This window comes from Salvia hispanica, chromosome 5, assembly GCF_029641045.1.
Source record: "Salvia hispanica isolate PSC_SH4W2 chromosome 5, Shi_PSC_v1, whole genome shotgun sequence".
In the NCBI taxonomy this organism is placed as follows: Eukaryota; Viridiplantae; Streptophyta; class Magnoliopsida; order Lamiales; family Lamiaceae; genus Salvia; species Salvia hispanica.
In genome coordinates, this window is record NC_142696.1 from 7,355,786 (window position 1) to 7,367,622 (window position 11,837).

At 36.2% G+C, this 11,837-nt stretch overlaps 1 protein-coding gene across 1 annotated transcript; it reads left to right on the forward strand.

The window, feature by feature from the left end:
• The first annotated feature begins 6,268 nt into the window (after positions 1-6,268).
• Positions 6,269-7,083, forward strand: LOC125187567 (14 kDa proline-rich protein DC2.15-like). The gene has a single exon (XM_048084183.2). The coding sequence runs from the start codon at positions 6,339-6,341 to the stop codon at positions 6,762-6,764; it is 426 nt and encodes a 141-aa protein (XP_047940140.1). The 5' UTR covers positions 6,269-6,338; the 3' UTR covers positions 6,765-7,083.
• Positions 7,084-11,837: the final 4,754 nt, after the last annotated feature.

Genomic DNA, 11,837 nt, shown 5'->3' on the forward strand with positions numbered 1-11,837 from the left:
CGAAACCCCATACACTGCTCACCCCGGGAGCACAAAGATGTACCAAGATCTGAAGAAGTCCTTTTGGTGGAACGGCATGAAGAGGGATGTCGCAGCATTTGTGGAGCGCTGCTTAGCTTGCCAACAGGTGAAAGCCTTACACCAACGACCGTACGGGAAGCTACAACCGCTTGAGATACCCGAGTGGAAATGGGAGCACATCGCCATGGATTTCGTAACGGCATTGCCGAAGACCCTAAAAGGGAACACCGCGATCTGGGTGATCATAGATCGACTTACCAAGAGTGCACACTTCATACCAATCCCCGTGACCCATGGATCGGATAGGCTAGCTCGGATCTACATCCAGGAGATCGTACGATTACATGGAGTCCCAGTGACGATTACGTCTGATCGTGACCCGAAGTTCACCTCAAAATTTTGGATTAGCCTACAGCGTGAGCTTTGAACCCGACTAAACTTTAGCACGGCTTTTCACCCACAGTCTGACGGACAATCCGAAAGAACGATACAAACTCCCGAGGATATGCTAAGAGATGTGGTGCTCGACCGAGGCGGAAGTTGGGAGACCGCACTCCCTCTGATCGAGTTCGCCTACAACAGCAGCTTTCAAGCAACGATCGACATGGCGCCATATGAAGCACTTTATGGAAGGAAGTGTATATCACCTCTCTATTGGGATGAGGTTGGCGAACGAAAGGCGCTTGGACTCGATGCAGTCGAAGAGATGGTCGGAATCTTTCGACAAATCCGTGCGGGAATGAAGGAAGCCCAGGACAGACAGAAGTCGTACGCCGATGTCCGACGGACGGACTTACAGTTCCACGCTGGCGATAAAGTTTTCCTCAAGGTATCCCCATCGAAAGGGATAACACGTTTTGGGGTTAAAAGGAAACTGAAACCACGTTTTATCGGGCCGTACGAAATTCTTGAAGGAGTAGGACCCGTAGCTTATAGATTAGCGTTGCCGTCCAGCCTTGGGAATGTGCACAACGTCTTTCATGTGTCGCAGTTGCGAAGATACGTATTCGATCCAAAGCATGTGATCCGCTACGAGAAAGTTGCCGTAAACCCGGATCTGAGCTACTTGGAGCAATCCCAGATGATCTTGGATCGAAAGGTCCAAACCTCGAGAAATAAATCCGCTACCTTCGTGAAAATACAATGGAGAAACCTCGGGCCCGAGGAAGCCACGTGGGAGCGTGAGGATAAAATGATAGAACTATACCCGGAACTCTTTCCCTAAAGGTACCAAATTTCGGGACGAAATTTCTTTTAAGTGTGGTAGGATGTAACATCTCGATTTCCCGAACCCTAATTTTAGAGCCCTAGAATTTATTTTGATGACGTGGAGACGTGAATTAAGTTATGAATGCATTTATTGCATGAGATGCTATGGCCGAGTCAAGTCTAGGGTTTGCATTGGAAGTTTGAAAAGTCAAACTTGTTTATTATATGATGTGGCATGTGATTTATTAATTTATGAGATGAATTATTTGTTTATGGGTGAGTGAGAATATTAGAGAAAATTTTCATAAATACTAGCCACCCAATTCTTATGATTTTCGACCCCCTTGGCTTTTGAAGAAGGAATTCTATTTTTTTCCGGATTTAATTTAATTCTTGGGATATTTATCCAAATTAAATCCAAGACCCATTTATTCCTTATTTTTTGGAGGAAAAATCGAGCCCCCTTTATTTCTTGGTGATTTTCGAAAATCACCTATTGTGGGAAGGAAAGAATTATTTTGTTTTAGTTAACCCCTTATTTGATTTCCTTCCATTCCTAGAATTTAAATATTCTACCAAATATTTCCATACCTCAAGAGATCTTGACTTATCTTATTTTAGTTAAATATTCAAAATCCATGCCTTATTGAAAAAAGGGCACTACACGCCTATTTCAATCCCAAGTTGGGAGAATTCTTATTTTTATTTTGCTCTGTGATATTTTATTCCACTCCGTAAAATATACCAAAACAAAATCTTGGCTAATTAAAGAGCCTAATTTTCGAAACCTACATGCCTTGGGAACCCTAGATCTTATTTTTATTTCTTCTTCCCTACTCCACAATATTTTATTGTGTAGAATCAAATCTTACCAAATATTCTATTTATTTACCTACAGATTTTATTGAGCACTATAAATAAGAGAACCCCTAACCCTAGCCTCATAATTTTCGCCCCATACCCCATTATTTTCGCCCCTCCCTCTTCTCCTCACTCTCTCAATTTTCTTCTACTTTACTCCATTAATCCTCCATCCTTTGTGAAGAAATAGAGTTTGAACCTCAAGAATCTTGAAGAACCAAGTCTTTACTTCATTTCTACCGTTCGTTTTTCTTAAAAAGGTATTCTTATATTAATCTTCTCCTTTCTACTCGATTCCTCTTCTTTCTAACCGATTAATCGGTATTCTTGAACCCTCATGCATCTTGTTTGAGTGAAAGTGGGATAAAAAGGGATATGGGAATATGTATACATGTGTGTGTGGCGTGTGCGTGTGGTGTGCGTGTGTGAGTGTGTCGTGTGTTTGTGTGGTGTGTGTGTTTGATGGTTAAATACTCTTGTGTGGCATATGTTGGTGTTAGATCTAGAGTTGAGATGCGAATATGATGATCATGACTTAAGTTTGATTAGTGATTATAAGATAAATCGATGGGAAAAGGGAAAGTGTAGAGACATGCATGAGTTAGGAGTTTGTGTTGAATCTGATTTGTAATATGTGCTTATGTGATTAAAAAGGTGAAACCTCAGTTGCGAAGCCGGATAACAAAGGAAAGAACATACTTGAAACCTAAGCAGTCGAGGTGGGCTTTACTCATAAACTCTTTTATGTGCAAATATATGAATGTGGAGAAATAAGGGTGGTTTAACTGTTATGCCATGCCTATGTCTGTTTTATTGTGATATTGTGCGCCTGATGCCTAGCTTGCGAGTTCGCTCCATTGGGCAATAGGGCTATGGATATGTTAAACGAATTCGGGTCTGAGTACGGGCCGCAAACCCTACCAGGCTGTGTACACGAGGGGATCGGGAGCCGTCCTTGCTAATCGGCCGGTCTCGTGGGCGAAAAGTGTGGCCACACTTTCGTTGCACCATGGAATGATTGTGATTATTAAATTGTTGAGGAAAAATGGGGAGTTATTTTGACTGGTCAGTCTATTGAAAAATATATTTTGTGATACTCGTGATATTCTCTTATAACTACTTAAAACTCGAGTTCACTTGGTAAGAGTGGCATAACTTATAAAATGTTTTGGCAACGAGCTCACTAAGTATTTCAAAATACTCAGCCCTGCATGTGTTTTCCTTATGTGCAGGTTGAACGATGACGAGCGGTGGCGGGTGTTGAGCATGATAATTAATTAAGATGGTTGTTATGAACTTCATGCGTAGTTGTGTCTTCATACATAGCTATTCTTTCTCTTGGTCGCTTTCCGCTAAGTTTTTGCTACACTTATGTTTATTTTGAATATTTTGCACTCTCCTTTCGTTTTAGAGGCCTTAGACTATCTTGTGGTTTTATCTCGGAAACTATGTCATACTCTTGAGATTTTTTATGGTTATTTATGATATCTCCCTTTTTCTTATTCAAGTTTCTAGGTTAAGTTATTGCTTTTAATACTCTGATAGTTCTTTCAAATCTTTTGGTCATCACTCTTTAAATGAAACCCTAGCCTTTGTTCATTTCTTCGTGTCCGTTTGGTAGCAGTTGCCGCATTTATTGTACCCTAGGAAGGCGGACTGTTACACGGACGGTGGGGTCTGTGCCACCGGCACAGACGGACAAACATCCGCTGCGAATGCTCTTAGGGAAGGAAGGAGTATTACTAAATCAATCTTTCAAAAATTAAATTGGTATTGTTTCCTTTTTTGGTAGTGAATCATATCAAATCAAATCACTCACATTTTATTATATAACTAATATATATATAAGTGGGACTTATATTTCACTAACTTATTCAACTCACGTTTCTTTACATATCTTAAAACTCGTGTCATAACCAAATAGGACTTCTATTGCGTGATGGAGAATGTATTAATTTTATAATATCATGTGGGTGGAATGAGTTACTGGAATGTTGGGTCCACTTCCAAAAAAATGAAAAGTTAAATGGAACATTTATTGATGGACGGACGAAAAAAGAAAAAAGGAGACATTTAATGCGGACGGTTGGGAGTACTATTTTGTTGTGACATAACCACCTTTATCGATATTTCATGGCAAACGAAGTATATGAATTCATGAATAATACTCCTACTCCCTCCGTCCAATTCAAGATGTCAACATTTTTGAGTGACACGAGATTTAAGAGAATTTGTTAAGTGGAATAAGTAGAGAGAAAAAAGATAAATGAATATTTTAACAAGAAGAGAGAGGGACGGATCCAGCATGTATCAAGAAGGGGCAAATGCCCCTCCTCCATTTTCCTCACATATATATAATTTATATAATATAAAATTTATTTAGTTTAATTTCTCACTAATTGCCCTTCTAAAATACTTGAATTTTGCCTATGTATATTTTTGCCCCTCCCAGTATAAATTCCTAGCTCCGTCCCTGGTCACGGAGGGGTAATTACTTACGCAATACATGTGTGCTGTGTCTATATGGTTGTAGCTAACGATGTCGTAAGTTCTAGCTACGATTCAATGTCCATCATTGTAGCTTTACATGCTTCTTGTTTTACCATCTGCATATATCAGATCACTCAATTACTTTGCAATTTTTTTTGTGAGAAACCTAGTAAAATCATCACAACACGATGTTTCCACATCCAAGTATGTAACAAGAAATGAGTTACTAGTATTCATTGATTCATACATGTGCTCAACCGATTATAATTGTAGAATAGAAAAATGAAAAAAAAATTATAATTATGATTGGTTTAATATATAGAATATGTTAATATATTCGGACTATTAAATTTTTATTCATAATCATAATGGTTGTGTATTATTCTAGAAAAGTATACATGACATGATTTGACCATCATATTTACACATCAACTATCCAATTAACCACATGCTCAAATCCATTCTCCAGCTCAATGATATTTATACAACAACCAACCAATTAATCACCTAAATAAAATTTATTTTCTATTTAAAATTAGATGAGGACTAGAATGCTCAATTTTGTTCCTTTTGAACTTTTTTTTTAATCTGTACAAACTAGTGGTTTTTGAGAAACATTTTGCGATAATCAAACCATGTGAATTATCATCCATGCATCAAGAGAAAGCTTTTGAGGTCTCTATACAAGACAGACACACCCGTTGCACAACATTAAAAATGCAAGGAAGTCACTAAATAGTAATAGTCCAACCAACAGTGCACGTAGTTGAAATTTTATTTTCTTAATATATCGTATGCAGGAATTTCGTCGATGGATCGACCCATAAATTATGAAGATCTGCAATCACAGTAAAAATATGGATCTTTTATGTACATCAAAGACGACAAATTGTACGGAGTTAAAATCACTAACTATATACAAAAGATGGCATGGACGCAGGGTGGGGCGGCCACAGATAAAGGGTTCGAATTGAAGAAATCGTCAGGAAGAAAAGGAGGAACGTTGAAGAAAAAGGAAGACTGAAAAAATGTGAGAGAAAAATCAACAAAGCTCATTCCTCATTAAATGTTTCTGTGCATAGGAATCTAATTTTTAACAATTTTCATCCTCCGATACCATACATATACAAATTTTTGTACAGTATATAACATTAACCACACATTATATATATTAAACCATTAATTTAAAAACCAATTAGGATATAGTAGGTTAAATGTAAGTTATTGTAAGACAAGACTAATTGATGGCCTAAGGCGAAAAGAGTATTCCCAATACTGAAAGCCTTGGATTCTTATCTCACACCAACACTTTTTACAGTTGCACGTAAAAAGTTTATCTAAATCACATCGAATATAATTAAATCATATTGATCTCATGTGAAAAAATGAATAAAAATAACAATGTAGTAATGAATCTATGCAAATTGTGGGACATGGTTTTCTGTGTATTTTCACGTATAAATTATTAAACACATTAAAATATCACAAGCTAAGCTAATTTAGACAAAACCATCTTCATGGAATCCGAGCAAAGCAACATGTCAATTTGCAATCCTTATTCACATGCATCCAAAACTTGCCAAACCTATGCTACTTGTGCCAGCTACAATCCACCACTCCCACCGATTTTTTTAGCATTTCATTCAAATAATAAATATGATTTTTAGCCTATAAAAACCCCATCAAATTTTGAATAACTTCACAAAGTACCTCACTAAACCAAAACTTGCAATAAATTAGGTTTACCAAGAGGGAAAATGGGTTCCAAGAAAAGTACCTCAATTGCCCTTTTCTTTGTGCTAAACCTTGCATTCTTCACTTTTTCTAGTGCATGTGGTTCTTGCCCAACTCCCAAACCAAAGCCACCGCCACCGCCACCTAAGGGCACGCCATGCCCTCCTCCGCCTTCAACCCCGAGCAAGGCCACTTGTCCTAGGGATACCCTAAAACTAGGTGTTTGTGCTGACTTACTTGGAGGATTGATTGGTGTCACAATTGGAACTCCTCCAAAGACTCCATGCTGCACCCTCATCGAAGGGCTGGCCGATCTCGAGGCGGCCGTGTGCCTATGCACCGCTATCAAAGCCAATGTGTTGGGCATCAACCTTAATATTCCCATTTCTCTAAGTTTGCTTCTCAATGTTTGCTCCAAGAAAGTTCCCAAGGGCTTTCAATGTGCCTAATTGATCAAATGCACAATTTTTTAAAATTTCTTCAGATTCATGTTTCTGAATGTTGTTTGATTTAGTTTTGCAATCTCCATTTATGAATAACAAAGGGAGAATAGTGAAAGAGAAGTCGTACAATGCTCTGATCACTAACTAAGTGATATTGGTGAGAATGAGATAGTACGTACTTTTTATGAATTATTAATTCCTTTTAAAGTTGTAGTGTTAACTGTATTTTGTTTGTCTAAATTAGTTCCTTTTAAAGTTGTATTAATTGTATTTTCTATGTCTAAGGAATTGTGAATTTATAATGATTGTGCTTTGGACCTCAAAATTGCGAGATACGATATTTTTTCTTCATCATATGCATCAGAATAGAGTGGAGTATTATTGGAGTCATAAATATCGGTGGAATATTATTGAAAGAGTGAGCGGAAGATGACAATATTTCCATGAATAATTTCAGAATAGAATAATTTGGATAGTAAAATAATAAAGTAAATCATGGTGAAACATAAATATGTACGTACTTACTTTGTCCAACCGATGATAACCCATTTTTTTTTTCCAATCAGATGATACGGTACTAAAAATGGAAATATCTTTATCACTACTTTATTCTTCTTCTCTTAATTTATTTCTCCACTCAAAACACAAAATTAACTTGCATAAAATCCCGTGCTGCCTAAGGAAGGAGTCGTCTTCCCTTAGGACGGCATCGAACGACCATATAGGGACTGATATGGAGTCTGAGGCCCGCTTGATAAAAAGTGTTTAAATAGTAGTAAGCGCAAGAGAAATAAACAACAACGATGTGGGTACTCATGAGTGGAAGCTATGAGTTACTACTCTAAACATCGGTTCTTTACCACTATCTAGCCATCAGTTTGAGGATGATAAGAGGAATTATACTTCAATGATGTGCCAATTAACCACATATATAAGCTTCCTCCAGAACGCAATAAAAATTATGGAACCCCAATCTCTTACGACATTAATTTTCTTACAATTAACCAGCTATGACTACGGTGGCCGTGACCAACAAAGACGTTGGCCCTTAAGGGGGTAGATTATTGTGGATTTAATGTTCCACATCGGTTGTGAGAACAACTGTTGTGGCGTTTATAGACTAAATGGACTCTATTTCCTAACAGACTAGTCTTTTAAGATAAGTTCTCTCATTTGGTCCGTAACATCTTGTTTCCTTTTAATTTCATGAATTGTTATATGGTGAAGATTAGACTTATTCTGATTTAATTTTGGAGTAAAAGGCTATAGCTCTAAGGAATGACCAATGAACGTAGTACGGACCAAGAAAAGCCAAAAATCGTGCGCAAGAGGAAGTCATTCGGCCGGGTAAGAAGTGCCTTAGAAAGCTACCCCGACTGGGTGAAAGCAAGGTGTGGTTCTTATTGTTATATAATATCCCTTCGTCATACTTAAAATGAAACATTTGGGAATCCGCACGGAATTTTATGTAGTGGTGTTTTGTAAGTTAATGAAGAAAGAGTAAAGTAAGATAGATGAAAAAGTAGAGATAGAGTTAGTTCCATTTTAGGAAATGTTTCATTTTTAATAAGAACAACCAAAAAAGAAAAACGATTCATTTTTAATGGGACAGAGGGATTACAATATAATATACTACTATTACTCTTATTAATGTTATTATTGCCATCTAATATAAATTATACTATAAGGGTGTTAAAAATTGATTTTATAGATTATCATTGATTTCAAGTACTGTATAATGAATTCTAAAAAATAGAAATATAATTTTAAAGTAATTAAAATTTTATCTTAATCCTTAAACTCCAGTAGAATAAAAAAAATGAACATCAACTTAAACTCAAGCTTAATACTAATCTACTCTACCCTCCCAACCACTCCAATTCTTTATTCCCCTCTTCTCTGAAACTAAATCCAAACATTGAGAATGGATATACAAGATTTTAACGACTATTAATGTACAGCCCGGATTTCTAGGGTATAATAAATACGGCGGCTGCTATCAAAACGGACTTAAAAGCAATAAGAACATAGGCTAGGGTTTCATTTAAAGAGATTTGACCAAGGTATTAAACGAACTATCAAAGCAATAAGTCAACGGTTTAACCTAGAAAAAATCCAAAGAAGAATAGATACCATAAACTATGATAAAAAAATCAAGGGTTCGACATAAATCCAATAAAACCACAACAAGTTTCAATCTTCTAAACCAAAAGGAATAAGTTCAAATAACCAAATGATACTAAAGTGTTTCAAAAATTCAGCGGAAACGACTAAGAGAAAGTGAAGCCATGTATGGAGACACAACTACACTCGAAGTTCAAAACATCCATCTTATATAATTAATGTGCTCAACACCCGCCACCGCTCGTCGCCGTTCAACCTGCACATAAGGAAAACACATGCAAGGCCGAGTATTTTGAAATACCTAGTGAACTCGTTGCCAAAACATTTTATTAATTATGCCACCCTTACCATAGTGAACTCGAGTTTTGCAGTTATCAAAATAAATATCATCGAGTATCACAAAAATTATTTTCATAGACTGGCCAGTCAAACAACTCCCCAATTTCCTCATCAATTTCCACAATCACAACATTTCCATAGTGCGACGAAAGTGTGGCCACACTTTTCGCCCACGAGACCGGCCGACTAGCAAGGACGGCTCCCGATCCCACCTGTGTACACTAGCCTGGTAGGGTTTGCGGCCCTACTCAGACCCGAATTCGTTTATACATATCATAGCCCTATAGCCCAATGGAACGAACTCTCAAACTAGGCATCAGGCGCACAATATCATCAAAACAATCATAGGCATGACATAAAAGTTTAAACCACCCTTATTTCTCCACTTTCATAAATTTGCAACATAAAAGAGTTTAAGAATAAAGCCCACCTCGACTGCTTAGATTTCAAGTACGTTTCTCTCTTTCGTTATCCGGCTTCGCAACCGAGGTTTCACCTTCTAATCACATAGGCACATATAACGAATCAGTTTCAACATCAACTCCTAAATCATGCATGTCTCAACGCTTCCCCTTTTTCCCACCGATCCAGTTTACATTTATCAATCAAAACAAGACATATTCATCATACATGTTTATTCACTCATCAATCTTAGATCTAACATCAACTTATGCCACACAAGGGTCATTCGCATGTCACACATACACACACGCACACATATTTTCCATATCCCATTTAATCCACTTTCACTCAATCTAGATGCATGGGGGGGGAGGGGGGGGGAATTTCAAGAATACCGATTAATCGGTTAGATGAAGAAAGATTAATATATAGGTACCTTTTCTTGTCAAAACGAACGGTAGAAACAAAGTAGAGACTTGATTCTTCAAAAATCTTGAGGCTCAAACTCTAACTCTTCTCAAAAGATGGAGAATTATAGAAGAAAGTTGAGAGAGAGAGAAGAGAGGGAGAGGGGCGTGTGATATGGGGTGGCGGGCGATTTCTTTGGGGGCTAGGGTTAGGTTTTGCTCTTATTTATAGGGTTCAATAAAATCTTTAGGTAATTAAATAGAATATTTGGGAAGATTTTATTCTACACAATTAAATAAAACAAATATTGTGGAGTAGAGAGGAAGAATAAAAAAAATAAACTAGGGTTCAAGGCATGGAAATTTTCGAAATCTATGGCTTTTATTTAGCCGAGATTTTGTTTGGTATATTTTTTTTTCGGAGTAGAATAAAATATCACGGAGCAAAATAAAAATAAAAATCCTCCCAATATATAGGGGAAATAGGCGTGTAATATGGGGTATGGGGTTCTCCCATAAGGAATAGATTTTGAATATTAACTAAAATAAGATATGACAAGATCTCTTGAGGTATGGTAAGATTTGCTAGAATATTTAACTTTTGGTATGGAAGGAAATCAATAAGAGATCAATTAAACAAATAAAATAATTCCTCCTTCCCAAAAATAGGTGATTTTCGAAAATCACCTAGAATCAATAGGGTGTCGATTTTCTCATTAAGAAATAGAGAATAATTAGGTTTTGGATTTAATTTGGATAAATATCTCAAGAATTAAATTAAATCCGTAAAATAGGATTTTTTCTCCAATATATGTGAAGGGGTTCGAAAATTTCAAAAATAAAAATGTGGTCGTAGTATTTATGGAAATATCCTAAAAATCTCACTCATCCTTAAACAAATAATTCACCACAAAATTTCACCTTTAATTCAAATATTCATAAGCCACGTCATATACTCAACGAGTTTGACTTTTCAACCCAAACCTCAACCCTAGACACAACTTGGTCATAGAAACTCATGCAATAAATTCATTCATCATTTAATTCACGTCTCCCACGTCATCAATTAAAATTTTACGGCTCTAAAATTAGGGTTCGAAATTTCGGGATGTTACAACTAATAACGCTAAAGCATTGAAAATAGATTTAACTTTTTGAATATTTTAATAGTTATAATTGTCACTATGATACGTTGCATGGATGGTGTAACGCCACCACTAAACTTCGGAGAAATTACATCAAACATACAAAATGTTTCATCAAAATTTCAAGTTAATACAAAAAGTTTCATTAATACTTTAAGATAATACATTCTGTTAAATTTCTTTAACACCGTTTAAAAACCTTGCTATTAGGTTAGTTTTTTTAATTTTAATGTTAAGTTTCATGCCCTTTATTTGAGAACAAACAATTTAAAAATACTGTTTAATAGGTTTCGCTGTAGCAAAGACATTGTTTAAAAGTTCTTCATTGCATATAGCATTAGTGATTCTCTGTTTCAAAATTCCCCAAATGACACAAATTAAAAAATGTAGCAAAACACAGTTTCAAAATACTATTTAAAAACTAATACTTTGAAGTTGAAGCCCCTTCTTTAAAATAAACAGTAAAAAAAGTGTAAAAGATGTGTAGAGATCCATTTTCCTAAATTTCTGTTTAAGAACTAAAAAATTTCTCAAGTGACCGTTCATCTTCCTAAATTTCCATCCAAGAACTAAAATAATCTGATTGAGAATACATGCAAATGTGTAAAATTAAAGACTTTAGTAGAAGTGTAAGAGATGGGAATTTTAGACAAAAAATCCTA